Source organism: Lupinus angustifolius, chromosome LG11 (assembly GCF_001865875.1).
Source record: "Lupinus angustifolius cultivar Tanjil chromosome LG11, LupAngTanjil_v1.0, whole genome shotgun sequence".
NCBI lineage: Eukaryota > Viridiplantae > Streptophyta > Magnoliopsida > Fabales > Fabaceae > Lupinus > Lupinus angustifolius.
In genome coordinates, this window is record NC_032019.1 from 31,588,348 (window position 1) to 31,610,797 (window position 22,450).

Sequence of the window (22,450 nt, forward strand, 5' to 3'; positions counted from 1 at the left end):
AGTTGAAGCCACATGTGACTTCGTAGTTTTTTGGTCATCCCGACCTTCCTCAATTTCTCTTATACAAGATTGAGAGTCACCACCACTTATGCTAAATATTTTTATAGTTTGGAGGATGATGACCTTAATAAAAGGAGTAGGTGGTAGTCCATGAATTATTAGCTTGTTTGGGTCAAGAGCACCCATTTGTTGCTATTTACCGCAACTTAATGGGATGGGGATCTGCTGTCTCAAACCTGTTCCGAAACCTCTTCATAATGAAGCAAAAATTGACAAAGTCATAAATATTTAATTTTTTTTAACTGACATGATATAATATGATTGAGTTGAGATATGTTTTGGGATAGCAGATCCTTGTCCAAGTTAATGATGATGTTTTTAAACAATCAATACGTCACATGTCTTTCTTTAATCTATTATTTATTGCTTTAAGTTACTAATAAGCTCATTTCTCTTTTACTTATAATTAAAATGTCTTCCAAGAATGAACATCGCCGGTCCTATGCCAACTAAACTGTTTCGGGGCCCTTTGTCCTCATGAACAAGGTATTCATTCTACAACCGAGAAATCTAGTGCATGCACATTCGTTTCTATTCGCATGGTGTCACTAGCTTAAAGGCTCATGTGGCGAAAGAGTTTCATGAAAGCTAAAAAATCCATCCATCTCTAAAGATGCTTGGGTTGAGGTTAATTCGAGTGTTAGAAGTCTACATCATGAATAAATATTAAAAATATTAATTGGACGAAAAGTGGCCTTCAAGTCTTCATTTTACTAATGTTAACAATTATTCATAGATTTTCCTTGAAGAGAATTTTTTTATGAGATTAGCCACATTCCCTGTTGAGGGAACCTCCTCTAATTCAAATATACTAAAGGATTCCTCATTCTTGTTTTGGAAGTGAATTTATAAGGTCATTCCCATTTCGTGGCCAATTTTCTTTCCTTTTCCAAAAATTGCCATTCTTAGGATAATTATGATGTTATACTTGTTGGTGGTTCTTTGCTTGGCTTCAGTTTCCAGATCCATACCATCTCTTTCTTTTCTTCGATCTAGTCTAAACTATGGCGAATCAATTATGTGTTTGAATTATCTTCAAAGCGCACCTTTCCCCGAGTTGGCTCTCCTATCTCTATGACAATTATGTCCTTTCATTCAATGGTAAGATTGAATGGGGATTCTAAGGACGTGGAATGGATACCCCCATAGGCCATAGACATGATATAATTAATCAATTCATTCCACATTTGCTTCCTTGACTATTCTTTTTGTCCCTCATAGGATTACCCTATTGGTTGTTGTTGCATGGCCATTTGTATATGGGTATCTTAGTGAAGTGTTATTCAATGTGTAGCCCAACCATATCAAGAATCACCAATTGATAAATTGGATCCTAATATTCATGATTATGACCATCATGATTCGGAATCTAGTGATAACGTTCCTCCAAGTGAACTTATGGATTCATAAAGATGGTCCACTATTCCATTAGGGTGATTTTATCAGTTCTGCAATGAAGACTATTAATACTTGACTTTTAATGGTTGGGCGAAAATCGTACATTATTTCAAACTATGACAGTCAAATGGACTATACGATCATTTTCCCTACCAACAAAGATTGGTAAGGACTTGTTCAATCGATTAGTTCTTACGAATATCGGGTTTGGCCTAGATAGCAAGTGAGCTTAGATGTATTTTGAATACATTGAAGATGTTCTCACAATCTTACCTCCATTCAAACACCTTTACTTTATTTGAATGAATGATAGTTGAGTTGTGGCACTTCTTTCATCGTCTTTTGACTACACATTGAGAGCACTTAACACTTCCGAGTTGTGCTCTATTTCAGTTTGTTAACACGAGTCTAATGAATTTTTATGACTCTACTCCAAATGTGCACTTCTTCTAGTTGAGTCATGCATTTTCTCAACTGGTCAAATATCTTAGTGCTAAAATTAACAAAATTCTAATGAAATTAAAAAGTTAGTGCTAAATTTTCTATTTCACGAAACACATCTTGGTTAAAAGCTCATAAATACAACGAGAATTGCAAGATGAAATTTGAAGCTATGTTCCAAACACCTGAAAACTCATGGGTTTGGTCTAAGGATACCACTATTTTTTGCCTATTCGTATTTTTAATAGGTACAGAATTTAAGGCAGAAAAAACTTGCATGTCACCATTCCATTCTGCCCATTTACATTTACAATGACAATTCAAAACCATCACCTGTATTATATATCATTATCAATATCTTCATCATCATTGTCCTCATCATTACTGATTCCGTCGGCATAATATACATCATCATCAACAACAGCAATTTCCGGATCAGCTGTTTCTGTTCCAGAATTAACATCAACATGATGTGATGTCCAATCCGGTGGAAATGTCTTTTGTAGCGCTTCCGTTAGTTCTCCTCCCGTCCGCTCGATCTTGAGTAAACATCTCGACCAGTGGACTGCAGTTCCCATGTCAACAGTCATCTCAGATTCTATCATCTCTCCACATACAGACAATAGTCCACTATATATGTATGATTGAGCAAAGGTGGCTCTTGATAGCAAAGATGTCATAAGACAATGGTATACTGCTTTGTCTGGTTTCAATCCAGCCACTTTCATCTCTTCAAAGCATCTTAAAGCCTTCTCTGGTAAAGAAGCACGCGCCCAACCGTGTATCAGAGTCGTGTAGGTTTTGAGGTTTGGTTTTATACCAGATGCTTCCATTTCTTTGATAATCTCTGTTGCTTTCTGGCATGGGAAAAAACAAAACTGATTAAAATGTCATATCAGTAAATTACACTGATTTGACAAGAGTCTAAAATTTACCAATCCAACGCCAAGATTCGAGGAGGTTTAACACAACAAGCCCAGAATGATTATCATGAAAAATGTCAAACACAAATGACAAAGACCTTTCATGAAAGTATGCAGAAAAAATTGAAATGAGATGCATAACAAGCAATGTTTTCCCACACAATTCATTCTTATGCTCAATGATGATGATGAATGAAACGACACACTAATAGCTTTACTTTTAGTCCACCACAAGTAGTCATCAACTTAACAAGGAAATGATGATAAATTATATTCTCAACAAATATCATACCTGCATATCCCCAGCTTTACTACAAGCATTAATAAAAGAAGTATATGTATGGATGTCAGGTTGAACTTCTTCATTTTTCATTTGTTGCATCAGGTCTGCAGCCTCCCAAACGTCACCTCTCCGAGCCCACCTAAGAAAGTAAACTAGGTTACTAAAATTAAAAGCAGGTTGAGAAACCATTGAAGGATGAAAATATTGAAAAATGAAGTGTTCATGCGTGAAAAGAAAGTTAATAGAGAGAAATAGATACAGCCTGATTAAAGAATATATAGGAGCCAACAGTTAGGTCTAGTATTGTCATATGTAATTTATTCATACCCATCAATTAGTATATTATAGACGAAAGTGTTTCTAGGAATCTTTCGGGCACTCATTTCTTTTGTGACTGCTAGGGCAGTCTGCATTCTGCCTGACTTGCAACATGCCTTCAACAGTGCCTCATAAGTATATACATCAATCTCCAGGCCGGCGTTCTTCATAATTGTGAAGTACTGAAATGCCTTTTCAGTATCACCAAGTGAAGCATAACCATGCATAAGATTTGTATATGTACGTTCATTTGGGCTTATGCCAGCCAGATTCATTTCATCCAATATTCTTACAGCCTTTTCCATCTACAAGAAATGCATCATAATTTAAAGAAAGTGTTAATCACTGAGAGCAGATATACAAGAAATCAATAACTTTGAAACATCAAAAGGAAAGAGCATTTCAGTTTTCATATAAAATACGAACATTACAACTTTTACATGTCTTTGTCATTAGAAGGAAGGAAAATATACTATACTCCAGACAAAAAAGCCATTTTAATAGAGAAATGCTCAACCGGCAGAAAAAGTACTGCCTTCTAACTAGTTAGCACCTACTGAAACACACTTGAATTTGGTGGATTATTGGTGTGAGACATTTCAGACATCCACAATGGCACAAAAAAGACACAGAAGCGTCTAACACTTGAGAGATTCTTTCTTAGAGTTGGTTCAAAGTTTACACGTGGTGTAACTGTAGACTAAGACAAAAAATGGAGGCCACACGAGGCTCCCACCTAATGGATTCTGGACACAGTAGATGTAGGCAACCTTAAAAATAAAATAGTCACAACATGGAAAAAACAACAATTCAAGCCTTTTTATACTATGTGGTGTTGGCCGCATGAATCAAACGATGCTACAATATCCTATAAAAAAACACGTCTATAAAGAAACCATTTAAATCGTGAATCCTTCTTAATGGTTTGGTCAACAGTATTACAATAGCATTTTACTGGGAAAAAAATGACGATGAGACAGTGCATAACTAGCTAATTTAACACAAGAACTTCTCCTGGCACTAGGTGTGAGTAGAAAAGTATATATTCTTGGATTCGACTTACAGGCTCAAGCACACAGTGCCAAAGCTTAGTTGTTTTCTACCTAGTCTCGGCCTTTTCTCTTCCCTTATTTTTAGTGTTTGTCTGTTTCTACTCTTATCTTTTCAGGAATGTGTATCTGTTATACTCTAATTTATTGAGACCATGTATAATGATTACCTGATGATACAAGGTAATTCAAATCAGAAAAACAATTATTAAATTGCTAGAATATATACTTTTAAATCTTCACAATTATTTCAAAATTCATATGTTTGATCCAAAATTAATTAGGGTTCTCATGGGGTGATATTTTATTCTGTCTATCACGAAAATATATCTGGGTAGTGTAAAACAATCAAAGAAAACAGAATAGTTGCTGAGGAGATGGAATGAAATGTAGGCAACATGTCTATATGGTCCTGTAGGTAGTGGTTTGAAAAATAACTGGTTTAATCATCTGAGTTATAAACTGAATAAAACTAAACTATACAAAAAAAAAAATATATGGTTTGGTTTTTCAAACTAAGCTGGTTCCAAAATCAGTTTTTGTTCAGTTACAGTTCTAATCACAGTTGCAGTTGCAGTTCCAGATACAATTTTAGTTGTAGTTCCAGTTCAGAAAGTCATATACAGTTTCAGTTCCAGATACAAATACAGTTTCAATTGTAGTTTTTTGAACAATAACTATTTTTATAACCTAAAATACTGCTTTTGGAACTGCAACTGTTTTGGAATTGTAATTGAAACTAAATTTGGAAGTGTATTTTTTAAGACTGTAACTATAGCTGAAACTTTTTTTCGACCTAGAACCAAAACTGCTCTCCGAACTAAAACTGAAAATGTATCTGTATCTGAAACTGGAACTGAAATTGTAATTGAAACTGTATCTGGAACTGAAACTGTAATTGGAGCTGTATCTGGAATTGAAACTAAAATTGCAACTGAAACTAATTTTGGAAGCAGTTCAGTTTGAAAAACCAAACCATATATTTTGGTTTCATATGCTTTAGTTTGGTTCAGTTTTCAAACCGAACCATGCCCACCCCTGCTTGTAGGCATACCTGGGCAGTACGGGATTTGAATGACCCTAATACCATAACTGACTGCTAGATAGCGTTAATGTAGATTATTGATTACAGTTAGTTAGCCAGCAAAGAGGGTAAACCTCAGCACAATGATAAGGTTGTTTTCCTTGTAACCAAGAGGTCATGGTTTCAAATCATGGAAATAGTTTCTTCTCTTGTGAGGGTAAGGCTGCATTCATCTACCCTCCCCAGATCCCAATAGGTGAGAGCCTCGTGCACAGGGCCACCTTTTTTAGTTAGTTAGCCGGCATATGGAAGGTAGTTATAAATAGAGGGGAAAGTTGGAATTGGAGGTTTAGCTTGTAGATTGGGAAAATCATAAGTGCAGAGGGTATCCAACTATCAGGTCTCGCAGATACCTGTCTATCTCCAAACTGATACAGCTCAGATATTTCTGTAGTAACGCATTCTAGAATTCAATCATAGATCTGGTCCAGTTCAATTAGCATCACACTAGGGTTGGAATGGACCAAACTAAGAATAAAAAACACCTAACTACGTAAAGGACCAAACTTAGGCATAGTTACTTATCTCTCCACCCTCAGGTTCTCCAATCAGTATTTAGGGTGTATTGTTAAGGTAGTTCATCTAACCTTGTTAATAAAAATGAGAATTCTTTTAGCATTTATCTATTAAAGGTTAGCATTTACTTTAATATTAATGTTTCCACAATTCTTTCAAGAACTTGGTGTTGTTGAAAGCTTATATCAGTAAAAAGCCAGAAATTGAAGCAGGTGGTGGTTGCCATGGCTGCTGTTCCAATTTCAACAGCATAACAATAAATTGAATTAGAAAGCTTCTAAATCTCAAAACTCGCAAAAAGGATTCGAGAAAGATAAAACCCCAACTGGATTTAGTTTTCTACCAAACAGCGACATAACTACTAGATGTTTATTTAATTTATCTTGAGCTTTTCATTTGTCCTTTCTGAAAGTGCAAATAAAGAATCATAAAAAGAGATAGGGCCGAGTAGTTAATAAAAGTCATGTCATTTGCAGATTTCAATAATTGTTTGTCAACTGCAACTTACCTGACGCTTCTCAACAAGACCAAGAAGCAGAGCATTATATGTGTGTACAGTAGGAATACAGCCAGTTCTCCTCATCATATCAAAGATCTCAAGGGCTCTCCTCATCTCCCCAGCCCTTGCAAAGCCATGTATAATGGGCAAAAATGTGCGTGTTGTAGGTCTATGCCTCTCCTTCTGCATTTTCTTGACGATACAAATGGCACGATCCATATTACCCATCCCACAAAAAGCACTTACAATGTTGTTGTAGAGTACTACATCAGGCTTTAAACCATCTTTAGTAATATCTTCAAAGATGGAGAAAGCATTAGCCCAATCTTTTAACTTCAAGAATCCATGAATCAACATAGAGTAAGTCTTCATGTTATGTTTTATGCCAGCCATTTTCATTATTTTGCTAATCTCCAATGCTTTAGAAACTTTTCCTATCTGTCAAAAAAAAGATAAAAGAGATTTGTGCCAGATGGTGAGCCAGTAATCACAATTACTTTGGTGGGCATAAATTAGTTTGCTTTCCTAAAATTAGCATATGTAGTATGTTACTAAAATTGAGGAAGTATCAAATGACAAGAAGTTAGGAGTTCCACATTGGATAGCATAACAAACTCAATGTGGTACTTAAGCTATGAGGCTCTTCCATTTACTAGATTAGTTTTTTAGGTTGGACTCTCCTCATGTGCTTAAGTCCTAACACAAGGGCGCAAGCCTCAACACACACTACCATAACTTCTTTATATAATGTAATGTTTGTCAGTTCAACCATTGAATTACAGCTATCATCATCTAAATCTTTCATGTCCAATGTTGAAAATATTGATCATTAAAAATGTAACCATGTAGTTCAATGATAACACCGGTAAAAGAATGCACAAAAGAAGAAGTTCCGAACAAAATCGATCCGGAATCAATTGAATTCCGGATACTAATACATTTTTATTGATTACAAGATTAGAAGAAGACAATGAAGAACCCTAATTGATTCCCTGAATCAATTACACATTACAAGATTGATTCCCTGAATCAATTCCCCTTCCCACACAATACTTTAAAACTACTCACCCTAACCCCCCTCACTCCTATTTATAGATTTCCCCCTAAACCCCTACGACAGTTACACTGCCCTGGTTTATTCTCTGCTGCCCGAGATTCTGCTCTGCTGCCATGTGGACTGCCACGTGGCCTCCTCCAATACACCTTAGTGATGGGTGGTCTGGTTTATTCTCCAATACACTGCCCTGGTTTATTCTCTTCTTGCATTTGCGCCGCCAACTCCCATGAATTCTCACATTCCGACAAACCCTCCCATTGTACCAACACCTCAACATTTCCACTTTGATCTACACGGTGTTGTAAATGTCCTCTGGTTGCACCTTCAACTCTCACTGCTTGGATAACATCATCGGGAGAGGTTGAGAATGTTGAGCCGGTTTTAAAGCCTTTTTCAACAAAGAAACAACCCATGTATGATCAGGTAATGCCAACCTGTAAGCTACCGGTCCAATGCGCTCCAAAACCTGATAAGGGCCATAGAACTTAGCCGACAACTTGGCCGAAGGTCTTGAAGCTAGAATCTTCAACCTGTACGGTTGCAGTTTCAAGAACACCCAATCTCCAACCTTAAATTCAACCTCCCGTCAATGTTTATCTGCCCGAGCTTTCATCAAATCTTGGGCACGTAACAAATTTTGCTTCAACTCTTGAATAACCTCATCACGGGCCACCAAGAGTTGATTTACTTCCTCTACCTTAGACGTGAATGTACACCCCTTAATCAAAATCGGAGGATCCCTCCCTTATAAAGCTTTGAAAGGAGTCATACCTGCTGAAACATTGTAAGTAGTGTTAAACCAAAACTCGGCCCACGAAAGCCATTCTACCCATTTCTTCGACTTAGGCGCATAAAGAATCGAAGATATGTTTCCAAACTGCGATTCATCACCTCGGTTTGCCCATCCGTTTGAGGATGGTAAGTCGTGCTGTACTTCAAACGAGTACCTGCCAACCAGAACAACTCTTGCCAGAAATGGCTCAAAAAGACCTGATCACAATCAGAAACTATTGATGACGGAAACCCATGTAGCTTCACCACTTCTCTAACAAACACGGAAGCTACCTCCTTAGCCGAATAGGGATGGCCAAGAGGATAAAAGTGGGCATACTTTGTGAGTCGGTCCACTACTACCAAAATGGTATCCTTGCCATTAGACCGCGGCAATCCGGATATGAAATCCATCGAGATGTCCTGCCATACCTGAGTAGGAATAGGTAGTGGCTGCAAATCCCCTCCAGGTGCTAACGTGGAATACTTTTGGCGTTAACACACATCACACGCCTCGACATACTGCTTCACATAACCACGCATGTCGTCCCAATAAAAGAAACTAGAAACCCGTTTGTAAGTGCGGAAGAACCCAGAGTGACCACTGGCTACACTGTCATGGCACTAAGCTAAAATCAGAGGCAACTTGTCAGATGCCTTGGGCAACACCAATCTCCCCTTATACAACAAACGCCCAACCTGAAACTGGAACCCCGGATGAGAATCTGGATTTTATGCCAAATCCTGGATCACCCTCCTCCACTTAGGTTCTTGCTGAACCTCTTGGAACCAACATTCGACATCCCCAACATTAATCACGGAGAGTGCTGAATAATAGGCCTTTCTCGATAACGCATCGGCCATAGAATTCTCCTTTCCTGGTTTGAACTGAATCTCGAAATCCAAACCAATGAGCTTTACTGCCCATTTAAAATGTTCCTCACTATAGAGCCTCTGATCCGTAAGGAATTTCAAGCTCCTTTGGTCTGTTCTAATGACAAATGGGCGGCACATCAGGTAGTGCTTCCACTTCTGCACGGCCTGAACCAACGCCATCAGCTCTCGTTCATATACCGACTTCAACTGGAATCTCACTGATAACCCTTTACTCCAAAAAGCTAAAGGGCGACCTTCTTGCATCAACACCGCCCCAATCCCCTTACTGGAAGCATCGATTTCCAACACAAAGGTCTTCGAGAAGTCAGGTACGGCCAACATTGATAAACTGACCATGGCTGCCTTGAGGGTTTGAAAGGCCATAGTGGCATCTTTGGTCCACACAAAGTTATCTTTTTTTCAATAAATCCGTGAGAGGCTTGACAATTCTCCCATATCCTTGCACAAACCTACGGTAATAACCTGTGAGGCCCAAAAATCACCTTAAACTCTTTAAATCACGGGGCATCGGCCAAAAACTCATAGTGGTCACTTTAGACTCATCCGCCGCCACTCCTGAATGAGAAATAATGTGGCCCAAATATTCTAAACTGGGCTTAGCAAAACTGCATTTCTTCTTGTTGACCCTCAGCGAATTGACTTACAAAGCGGTCAAAACCTCCCTCAACTGCTTCTCATGAGACTCTTCATCCAGACTGTAAACCAGCATATCGTCGAAGAAGACCAATGCAAACCGTCGTAAAACCTCATTCATGAGGGCCTGGAAGGTCAAAGGTGCATTAGTAAGGTCGAAAGGTATCACAACAAACTCATAACGACCTTCATGGGTTCGGAAAGCAGTCTTCTCAACATCTTCACTGCTCATCTGAATCTGATGATACCCCGATTTCAAGTCCAATTTGGTGAAGATGGTGGCCCCCCCAATATCATCCAACAACTCCTCAATAATCGGAATAGGGAATTTGTTCGGTATGGTCACCTTGTTTAGGGCTCTATAATCCACACAAAACCTCCATCCCCCATCTTTTTTCTTCACCAAAATGACAGGACTAGAATAAGGACTGATGTTATGCTGAATAACCCCAGACTCCAACATCTCCCTAACCAGGCCTTCGATCTCTGTTTTCTGATAGTGCGGATATTTGTAAGGTCTAACGTTGAGGATGGTTGCCCCCTCCATCAGATGTATGGCATGATCCTGCCTTCGAACTGGTGGCAGGCCGGTAGGATCCGTGAATAACTCATCAAAGTCCTCGAGCAACTACAACATTCGGATCGAAGTGCTCTCAACCCCCTCCCCCTCCTGACTTGATGATTCACACTGCATGATTAACCCTTCCCCTTCGGCTCGGAGTACCTGCAACAAGGCACCATATGAAAGTTCAGTTTTAGCTAATGTCGGGTTACCAGTGATATGGATCGAATTCTGCCCTTGCTTGACGTGAGCTCCAATTTACCAAAATTAGCTTGGACCTCATCCAATCCAGATAACCAATCTAAACCCAACACCAGATCAACCCCCTTGAGAGTGAAGAGGTAAAAATCTTGGACCACCTCCAAATTTTGTATCTGGAAAGACAATTGGGTGCATTTCCCCCTACACTTCACCTTATGTCCGTTCCTACCTCCACCATTTAAGGATTATCCTGAACCACCAGATTTAACTCTCTCACCACCTCATTGGCTATGAAATTATAAGAAGCCCCACAATCAATGAGCACAACAATAGCCCTTCCCCTCAATACCCCTTCTACCTTCCAAGACCTTGTCGTGGTGAAGCCAGACATGGAACATAAGGATAACCGCAAATCTTGGACCAAGTCCACGGCTTCTTCCCCTACACCTTCTTCCTCATCCTCTGCCTCCATAATAAGCATTCAGAATTGCCTATTTTTGCATCGGTGGTCTCTAGTGTCAGGCTCATCACATCTAAAACATAGCCCTTTGTCACGCCGATCTTTAACCTCAACACTGGTTAAATGTTTGAATTCTCCTCCTCTTGGCCAAACAACCTCACTTCCTGGTTTCGGCCCAAAATTCCCAATCGTGTTACTTCCCCCGAAACTGTCTTGCCTCCCCTCCCCAGTTGTTTTTGATTCCACGGTCACAGTTCTAGAGTAAGGATTGCTTCTCTGACTTCCTCCACTTCGGCTTGCATAACCATACGAGCCCCTCTTACTCAATATCACATTCTTTTGCTCAATCAATAACACCTTTTGTATAATTTCGGATAAAGAATGTAATTCATACAATTTTACCTCGGCTCTAAGCTCCTCTTTCAATCCATTCATGAAGATGCCTCTTGCAAACTCTTGATCAATGGTTCTCAAAGCTCCAACATACTTCTCAAACTCCTCTACAAACTCTTCCACGAAATCGGTTTGCTTGAGGGCTAGTAATTGCTCGAACGGATTCTGAATCATCGATGGTTGGAATCTTCGGACCACCGCTATCTTGAAACCTTCTCAACTCGGCCTAGGGTTGCACTTTTCCCACCAATGGTACCAACTCAAAGCTTTCCCTTCAAGTGCCATTAAGTGTGGCTTGCATTTTCTCCCCTTCCGAAAGCTCTTTCAATTGGAAATATCTTTCCAATCGATGATTCCAACCAAACGCATCGTCACCGGAGAAGTTCGGAATTTCCAATTTTCTCCACTTTTCCCGCCGAAATTGGTTATCTTCTCCTCAGAATACACCTCCACCGTGAACACCTCCTCGGAAGTCATCACCACTGGGAACCCCTCCTCCGCGTCGGAAATCGTCTCCGCGGAAATCCTCTCCTTCGTGATTCGGTTTGCCGCCGTACGCGACACTACCGGCGTCGTCGTCGTGAACAGTGTCGTCGATGACACGGCAGCGTTCCAGCTTCGCCATCATCTCGGCCATTTGCTCTTCGTGCCTCTTTACCACGGCTTCCGCGAATTCCAACCTCATTCGCATTCTTGTTCTCACTCTTCTCCAGATCGTGACATGCTTCACGTCTTCATGAATCAACAGCGAAATCGCAACGATTTTCAAGACACCAGAATCGGTGCTCTGATACCAGTGATAACACCGGTAAAAGAATGTACAAAAGAAAAAGTTCCGAACAAAATCGATTCGTAATCAATTGAATTCCGGATACTAATACCTCTTTATTGATTGCAAGATTAGAAGAAGACAGTGAAGAACCCTAATTGATTCCCTGAATCAATCAAGGTAGTTAAAATCGAGATTTACTAGGATCGGGAAGGGAGTCAAAGATCGTAAGCGTAGGATCGTAGCACGACTCGTAAGATCCTACTTATTAATATACATGTATAAAAAATCATACACATATATATACTACTAGATATCAAAATTTTAACTAGATAAATAGTATCCAATATAGAGAACTTAAAAAGTTTTATTTATTTCAATATTATTTTTCTTCTAGGTAATTACATGTTTTTTAGTATAGTTAAGAGCATAGATGTTTTTATATTTAAAAAAATAAGTTCATAAAAGAAATGGGCCTCCTTAGTTCATAAAAAGTATTAAAGACTTAGATAAATAGGCACAAATAGGCCTCCTTAAACAAATAACTAGAAGTGCGCCTAACCCTGTCCATAGTTTTAACATTTAAACTTGGTAAAACCCTAATTTTAGTTGAGCCATCTCCTTCCCTCCACTCTGCATCGAACATCATAATACACAGAAAAGAAAAAATGGAAAGTGAAGAAGAGAGAGAACATAGAAAGTAAAGAAAGAAGAACACGACAAATGAGAGAACAAAGGCAAAAGTTTCCAAGAAGGTCAAACACGACGATTGCACCCGATTTCACGCTCCAACACGATGATTTCACTTGATTCCAAGTAGGTCGAGCACGAACTGAGATCGAGCACGGGTAAGGTCTTGTAGATCGTAAAAACATGTGATCCCACGAGTGGGATCGCGATTATAACTACCATGGAATCAATTACACATTACAAGATTGATTCCCCGAATCAATTCCCCTTCCCACACAATACTTCAAAACAACTCACCCTAACCCCCCTCACTCCTATTTATAGATTTCCTCCTAAACCCCTACGGTGGTTACACTGCCCTGGTTTATTCTCTGCTGCCCGAGATTCTGCTCTGATGCCACATGGACTAGTGGCTGCCACGTGGCCTCCTCCGATACACCTTAGTGATGGGTGGTCTCTCCCGCACCCTATCATTCATATTTTCAGAAATACACACACAGACACATACATATAAATCTAATGTACATTTATAGTGTTTATAAATGTGAGATTTAATGGTATGATCCAAATGGTAGGAACTTTCAATCAAATGTTAGCAAGAAAACCAAGCAGGTAATGACCACATAAAAAAAGAGATGACCTGAATAACATATACCGCCAAATGAATGTAATTCATGAAATATGGCTTACCTTGGTGTAAAGATTAATAAGACAACCATAGCTGATGACCGAGGGAGAGAAACCGCATTCCTTAATCAAAATAAAAAAAGTGTTACTGTGTCATTCAATGTCTAGTGCACAACGAACAGTTTAGATATGACATCCTAATATACTAAGGTGGCCAGGTGAAAAATTAAATGCTAAATAATGAAAAATAAAACGATACAAATCTCAAACAGAAACTGCTGTCCTAACTGCTAAGAACTGGTAACAATGCACTGCCACATTCTAGAGGAAGAAAACAAGGCTTTATGATACAAATTCAAGAGGAAAGCAAGAGTACAAGCAGAAAAAGGCAAAGAAGAAACTTAACTCTGGTTAAAAGAACCCTAGATAAATCACCTAAGAAACAGAAAAGACAAAAATAAACCCAACATAAAATCTGGAATTCTTCTCTTCGAAATTCATGTTGAAGTCCTCCTTTGGTTTTGCTCTTCTTATTGAGTGAGGCATTCAATTTTGAAAAGATATAATTGATGATAGCACATAGCATATTAAAACTACAAAGCCATTCATCATACCTTAAGTCTGTCAAACACAATCAAGCATTTATCTTCATTGCCAATCATTGTATAACCATCCATCATGGTATGATATATGTCAATGGGAGCATCTATCCCTTGTTCTTCCATCTCCCTCACCAAGGCTTCGGCTCGATCCATATGGCAAGCTTGACTGTAAAACACATCAGACTACCAAAATTAAAAGCAGGGACAGAGGAATAAAACTAAATAGACATGACCGTCATTTGCCCATATACAAAATTGGGAAACTTCAGAAAGCAGAAATCTAGGCAACAATACTTACCATGACGAAAACATTAACCACACAAGTAACTAAATGAATTGTTGAACATGCTAATGGTCTACCAAATATGGATTTAATCAACCACTTGAGTGATAAATGTTTCTGTCTTGGTTAACATTGCTACTTAGATAAGTTTAAAGTAATTTTCCCAATACAGTTAGCACATATAATATAAAAGTATAAGCGAAAGAGAAGGCAAGGACAAAACAAATTTAAACAATAACACTCCATGATGTAATAATTGACATACAACATATGATAATAAAAGGATTTCTATCATACATACAAAATTGAACACAGAAGAAATCCGAATGCTCACCAGTGTGCATATATTATGTTCCCATAAATGATTGCGTTTAAATCAGTAAGCCTCTCTTTGGCCTCGTTAAACCATTGATCTGCAGCACTTCCAAAACAATATCAAATAGTGTTATCTCCATGATACAATCCGGTTCACTGATTTATGAATAAGCCCTTAAATTAATTCCATGGACCAAAACTTTTTCACCAAGAAACAGGATAAAGGACAGAAAACCTGAGAGAAGGGCTAATGAAGTATGAAAAAACAGGAAAAAAAATAAACATGTTCAACACAAGTGAAATACAATCACTTAAAGAGAGAAAGAGACCAAAACCAAAGATTGCTTACACCACGCTGGGATCTTCTGATTTTTATTCTTTTTATATTATTATTAATTCATTTTTTGGGGGGTGGGGGACCTCCTGGTAACTGATGCAACTATATACTTGACCATGTTTTCATGAAGGATAGCAATAAGATATTATATATGCAAGATAGTAACTGATGCCATCTAACCTATATAGTGGATACTATAACTATCAGATACATTTGCATAGTGAAAGTATACAACTCCACTGCTTAACTTCAAGGTAGAAAAAGTACACAACCTCTCTTCTCTATTTCGCAATGAATCTCACTTAAATATAAATCAGACAATTTAAACCATTTATGTACCTTCACTTAAAAGCTTAAGCTTTTAGGAGAGTTGGCCTTTGACTATGGTGTGAGTGTGTTTCAAGCCCAAAAGTGTTCTTGCATAAGGGGGAACAAAAACCATTTCTGTACCTTTACATAATAACTAAACCTTTTCTGAGAGTAGGTCTTCGAAGTTTTTTATTTTTTATTTTAATTTAACTAGAAGAAACAAAAGGGTTACTTTTTTAATAAAAGATACAACAACAAGGGAAACATGTGTGGCTTACTTACTCAGCATTGCCCATTCTAGCAAATCCACCCACAATTATACTGTATGTCACTATAGTCATTTCAATGCCCTCTTCCTTCATCTTTTTAACACAATGTAATGCTTCTTCCATGTCTCTACCAACTGCATAAGCATGAATAAGACTGCAAAGATTTAACATATTAAATTCAGAAAAGGATTAGAAAGATAAGGGGATAAGATATTCTTCTCAAACCAAACAACAAAATAAAAAGATGGATAAACATACAAATACTGAAATAACTCCCAATCTCTCAATATATACCAAATGAATTTACCTTCAAGAATCCTTCAGTTGAACACTAGAGAGGATAACCATGATATATAACATCAACATAAGTTCAAAAGGAGAAGGAAAAAAGAAAAAAATCAAAGTGGAACTATTTCAAAAACTTTACAGAGAACTTCCTTTGAAGGGTAAATTTTTTGAGAAAACAGAAACTCAAAAGTCAAATAAAAGTTCAAATTTAGTTTCTCAATCAATAATAGTTTTTAGGATGTTCAGCATTGCAAATAAAAATCAGTCCACTAACATGTTCATCACTGAAAAGATAATGCAAATCAAAATATGACATCAGCTTAAAAGCTATACCGCAGCTCTAGCACAGAAGATTTTTCATTGAAGAACTTACCTACTGTACACATGTGAAGATGGCTCTATTCCTCTTGCTCGCATACTCTCAAATGCTTGACGTGCATGATGCATGTCCCCTCGTCTCGCATAATATTTAACCATCAAGCCATATTCTTTTCTAGCAGGCTGAAAAATTAAGGACAACAAAATGAAACCAAGAACAATTATGTACTAGTCACATAATAGAAGATGAAAGTGAAACTTAGAGATGCACATTAAATTGTCCATGCAATCATCCATATGTATGGACAAACAATATACATAACTTTGAAGGTATTATGAAGTCGGACACAGAATGTATATCTGGCCTCTGGGGAGAGCACAAAATCATACAAATTAGGTGGTTACGTAAAAACAAATAGTGTTTCTTTTCGATCACCTTGACATATATAAAAAAATGTGTTGAAAAAACTAGGAACTGGGCAAATAACACATATACATGTCTTTTACCCATTAAAAAACCCACGCTTGAACAACAACCTTGCCAAAATGTGACAACAAACATCACTGAATGCTAAAAAATCGCCAAGTCATCATCACTAGACATGTTTAAAGAAGAACAGACAACATATATTACCAATAACAGCTTAACTTCATGAAAATGAGTACAAGAAAAACAAAACGAATAAACATTGCACATTATTTAAGACCAATTTAACTTTCGATAAGTTTATATATTGCTATTTATATTGAAGTTCATATATTCCAATTTAAAATTACACATAGATCAAAAGCTGCAACATCATTGTGCCTATTTCTTAGTTACATGAACCGCATACCGAATTTGGCATACCATGTTCGTTATAAAGAAAGTCTTGTAATAATAACGTAAAAACTAACTAAGCAATATGAATCTTGTACTGCGAACCAGAACCATGTAACTCTATGGTCTATTGTTAACCAACAACAACAACAACAACCTATCACTGCTAAATGGAATCAGCTACATAACAATGATATTGTGTTTTACTAATGGATAAACTATCATAAAAGAAAACGAAAAAAAACAAACTCCAACTACAATTCAAGAGCAAATATAGAGTGAACACTACTCAAGTTAAGATGGTCAACCTTCTTAATTCTCTCGAAAGCGCTTACAACGGCCTGCCAATTCTCGGGCTCAGTCTCAAGAACCTTTTGGAACTCCTTCCTAGACCCATCCCTTTCCTCATGCCACTTAGAACGGTACTCTCCCTTATCACCATTCCCCTTCACCCATCTCTCTCTCTCTAACTCCTTATCCCTCAACCTCTTCCCATCATCCAATTTCACAGTCAAAACCCTCCCATGAAACTCAACCCCGTCAAACTCGACCGCCTTCATCGCCGAATTCTCAGCCCCAGTTTCATCACCATCGTAAATCACAAACCCAAACCCCGCATTCCTCTTGGTCTCATTGTGTCCTTTAATCAAAATCACGTTCTTAATAGGCCCGAATTGGCGGAAAAAATCAAAAACCTCAGGCTTCTTTACCCATAAGGGTAAGTTTGCCACAAAGATTTTCCCCAGCTGCCGAGAAAGCGGCAAGTCCTTATTATCATCAGATACGACGTCATTTTGGTTTTCGTCTTCCTCGTGGCGTTCCAGGGCTTCGACTTGGTTTACCAATTCCTGTAGCGGAGGTGGAGGAGGAGGAGGAGGAGAGAGTTTGCTAGTAAGCCAAAGCTTGCTAGTAAGGGGGTTAGGGGAAGGGGTTTTTTGTTTGAGAGGGTTGTTAGAAGGAGGTTTAGTAGGGTTTGGAGAAGGCGTGACGGTGGTGGTGGTGGTGGTTTTGAGGGGTTTGGTGGGGCGGCGGAAGTTGTTGGAATCAAGTGGTGGTTTTAGGGAGAAAGAAATGAAAGAGTGGTGGTAGTGGTGGTGGTTGGAGGAGGAGGAGGAGGAGAAGAGAGGAGGAGTGGGGAGAGAGAAGTGTGAGGTGGAGAAAGAGAAAGGTTCCATTATCGTTTATTGCATATCACAACCACAGCCTTGTAACAATCTCTACTCTTTCGTTAGTACTACACTGTCCAGGTGAGGACTATATGCGAGCTAGCCTTCAAGTGGCTGTAAAATTTAGTTGTATAGATTAAGTTACGCATAGTAAAAACTATATTAAAAATGTAGTTTAGATCGATCAAAGATCCCTACTTTTCATACTTATATCAATAAATGTATAGAATCAATAACCAAATGTTGGTATATTGATCTAAGGCTTTATCCTTAATTCAACAAAAATGTTAATGATTTAAGATGTGAATGACATTTTTTTAGAATGGATAATCACACATTCCCAATAAGATTAATTTCTCACTCATAAAATAATGAGATACTATTGGTTATACCAAATTTCTTTTTCAAATGTATATAAAAATAATTATTTGGTAAATCTTCATCTAAAATAAGTTTTCTTCAAATAATTAATTAATTTTCATTTGCTAATTATTTACAATTTTTATTTTGTTAATTAAAAAAACTTTTTATGAATATCTAATTTTATTAAATACAAGAATGGGACGAGAGCGAGTTGAAAAGGATAAAGGAATAAAAAAATATACTTTATAATTTTATTTCCCACATGAAAATGAGAGTAATATGTTTAGCAGGATTAATTGTATACAAATATATAATTACATATTAGATTCTTTAATTTACAAACTTGCTCATAAATTAATATTTCAATTTGTCTTTTAAAAATAGTGTGTATACATTTATGCAACCATCAAAAGATAAAAAGACTGATTCTTGTGATTAGTTCCTTACCCAAAAAATACTTATACAAAACTACTCTAAAATAATTTCTATCTCCCCAAATTAGCAAATCCCATATCCTCGTATCCTCAATAGTCAATACATGATTTTATCTTCTCTCTAGCTCATTTTCTTCCATGCACTCCATTTCTCTATACTTTTCCACCCTCACCAAATCTTCCACATTCTTCCATTCAGACCCATTCAACAAATCCAACATATTATCGTTACACCTCTATTCTTTTGTAGTTGATCGGAATGGTCGGATTGGAGGTTCGGGTAAGACTTCTTCGCTGGTATCTGAGTAGAGGTTGACTTGGATTCGTCAATGGAGGTACTTGAAAAGGTTCTTCAACGATCAAGTCAATATGTGACTAGAGAGGTAAAGCTCAAGAGCAATATGCAAAGAGTAAGTAGAGAATAATAATGATAAGTGATGAGTCATAAGTGATACTTCCTGTTGGGGAAACCCCTATTTATAATGTTGAGATAGATGACATGGTTCTGGTGGGTACTGTTGGTATGGTCGACCATTCTGGTCTGCCAAGGATTGCTTTTCCTGTGTCAAGTGAATTTGGAAGGTTTATACTCTATGCATAGTTGACTTATAGCATGTGACATGTCTCATAGTCATATTCTAGGTCTATCTTTGTCGCGTATGCATGAGGTAGGTGAGATTTGCAAGTGGTGTGCAGTGTACGGTTGGCGGCATGTCAAGCGGGAATGGTCCCAACCCCAACCTAGTACGCTCGATCAACAGTGATGAGCATGTTTCAGTCCCTCGACTGGTCATGCCTATGCCTTGGTCGGTTGGGAGAGAGAACCACCTAGGCAAATGGGATCACCCGGATGACCGGGGTGGAATAGTTGCCCCTAATCTAGTAGGATGCTCGGTAGTCAGGCATGCTAGTAGACTCTAGATTATCATTAGGCCCTAAGTCGATTGACACGTGGTTGGTCGACGTCATCTTGGTCATTAAACTGTTTATGGCGGGGGTACTTGAGTGTGGCTTGTGTTTCATTTTTCGTCGCCTTTTACCTTGGTTTTTGGGTCTCCGTGGGATTGTACTCAAGTGTTTTTCGGATGGGCAGAATGCGTTTTGACTTGGGTCGCGAGGGGGCCACTGGCCCATCTCTTCCTATAAATAAGGGGAATTTCTTTACTTTGCTTTATGAAACTCTCTTTTGCCGGAAACGCTCTCATGCCGACCAACTTCGTCTCTTCCTATAAAATTATGACATTTTGTGCCAATCTAGAGTCTAATACTAAGTAGGTGGTGATCTTACCCAAACCTCCACCCAACTTCACTACTCGGTCATCCCGACGTGGTTAGCGAGTGGGATCCGCCTCTGCTCGTGGGAGGGGACAGTTTGCTAGGAGAAGTTCAAACGATTTAACACTCTAAGCCTTGTTGGCTAATTGGAGGAGGATAGTGGCCAGAAGGTGGGTAACGGTGATGGACTGAGCAACTTTTCTCGAGAAGTGGTGTGTCGTCTTGGATATGGAATCCAGTTTGGAGTCTGATGCTTCTTCTAGTGACAGGTTAACGATAACGAGGGCGTACCTTGCAAGAGTGGAACGCTTCACAATCCCAAAGGGTCTAGACGAGTCCGACTCTCGGTATTGGTGGGTTGACTGAGAAGTGTTGGGCACACCTAGCTATTTTCCCGAGGGGAAGAAACCCAAGTTTGCGGTCTTTAAGCGTCCGTCAAACAACACCATATTGTACGCCCCAACCCTAGAAGAACGGGTCTGCCAAGACCACTCAGCTGATAGGGGTATAAGTACAATTTTTATATGTACGAGTACTACACTTGGAAGATCAGGCTGCAACTTCCCTTGGTCGGCTGATATATGACTGTGTTGAACCACCTCCACGTCTCCCCTTCCCAGCTGCATCCAAACGCTTGGGGGTTTATCCGAGTGCTCGACCTCTTCTAAAAGGTCATGAAGTTCCTATGCATCGTTTGGCATTTTTCTGGATATTCTAGGTGACCCATAGCACCAATACGGACGAAGAGAAGATTGGCCGTCGAGGGTGGATTTTCCTCCAATCAAAGAACAAGCATGCCTTGTTCCACCACTTCGACTCATCCATAATGAATTGGAAGGGGGCTTCTATCGGGTTGAAATATGAGGGTTGGGTCATCAATGGGCGTATGACCCCCGAGGGGAGCACGTCTTTTGGTTCTCATGGAACGGGGACCTTCATAAAAAATCCACCAAGAAATTCAGCTATGACTTCGAAAGTCTTGTTGGTCGGGAGCTAGAGGCGGCCAATGTGATGTTGTCGTGGATTGACAACACTATTGTGTTGTTCTACTCCACCTTGGCTGAGGGTGACCAACCTTTTGAGTGCAAAGTCGGTAGGTATTGTGTTGTTGTGCACCAGTGGTTGGTTTGTTTAACATGTAGCTAATATTTTTTTTGTGCAACTATTATGGGTGGTCGCCTGGAAAAAAGCCGGTTGATGGGCAAGATAATCCAACGGGGGTTTGGGTCAAAGCAAACGTGCTCGACAAAGTTCACTAACCCTTTCCTCTGGTCAGTCGGAAGGAACTACTCCTCCTCCTCCTTCAACTCATCGAGGATCGAATCTTCCTCCTCCTACTCCTCTTCCAACCGACCAAAGGTAGTTGGTCTAGATGGCTCCTGTCAACTCTACGGTCGGTCAGACCGACACCATGAAGACCCCTTCACTTACATGTGCAGGAGGTCCCCTCTCATCCCTCCTTGCTCTCCCACATGCTTCTAGAAAGGGGAAAGTCCCAAGTTCTCGTGGCTAGCCTATCTCGGGGTATGTCATCCCTCAAGCGGTCGATCTGAACTTGGTGTCCGCCGAGGTGAAAGAGGTACTAGATGCGATTCCTCTTCATGACATGATGAGGTAGGTTTGGGCATCCTCCACCATGGCGACGTCCATCGCCAAGTACTTGGAAGGTGAAGGGGTGTTGTTCGCTTGGGTGGGAGGGGAGGCCCTAGAGTCTCTCTAAGAGCGTCATTCTGCCGACCTCTAGAAGCTGAAGGAAGCTTAGGAGGCAGGGTGAAGGGGCTGGAGGCCCAAGTGATGGCGGCTAGCTAGGAGCTATTTGGTATGTCCCTCCTCCATGAAGAAGCCCACCAAGCAGTCTTAGCCACCCAACGAGAGTTGGTCGGCTCTCAGGAGGATTTGGTTGGCATGACAACCCGCTTCGAGGAGGCCAAAGGTGAAATCCTTCAACTCAACGATAAGTTCAAGTTATTGGAAGAGAAGGAGCAGGCTGCTCAAGATTCCTGCAACTAAGGTCAAGTCGAAATTGCTCGGCTTAATGAG

General features: G+C 39.2%; 1 protein-coding gene across 1 annotated transcript; it reads right to left on the reverse strand.

The window, feature by feature from the left end:
• LOC109360800 (pentatricopeptide repeat-containing protein At5g04810, chloroplastic) lies at nucleotides 1,982-18,412 on the reverse strand. Its single transcript, XM_019605927.1, has 10 exons — nucleotides 17,481-18,412; nucleotides 16,408-16,535; nucleotides 15,760-15,900; nucleotides 14,851-14,937; nucleotides 14,246-14,399; nucleotides 13,695-13,754; nucleotides 6,581-7,009; nucleotides 3,433-3,728; nucleotides 3,115-3,244; nucleotides 1,982-2,756 (listed from the first exon to the last, which is right to left on the reverse strand). Exons 1-10 carry the CDS (start codon nucleotides 18,345-18,347, stop codon nucleotides 2,238-2,240), a joined length of 2,811 nt encoding a protein of 936 aa, XP_019461472.1. The 5' UTR covers nucleotides 18,348-18,412; the 3' UTR covers nucleotides 1,982-2,237.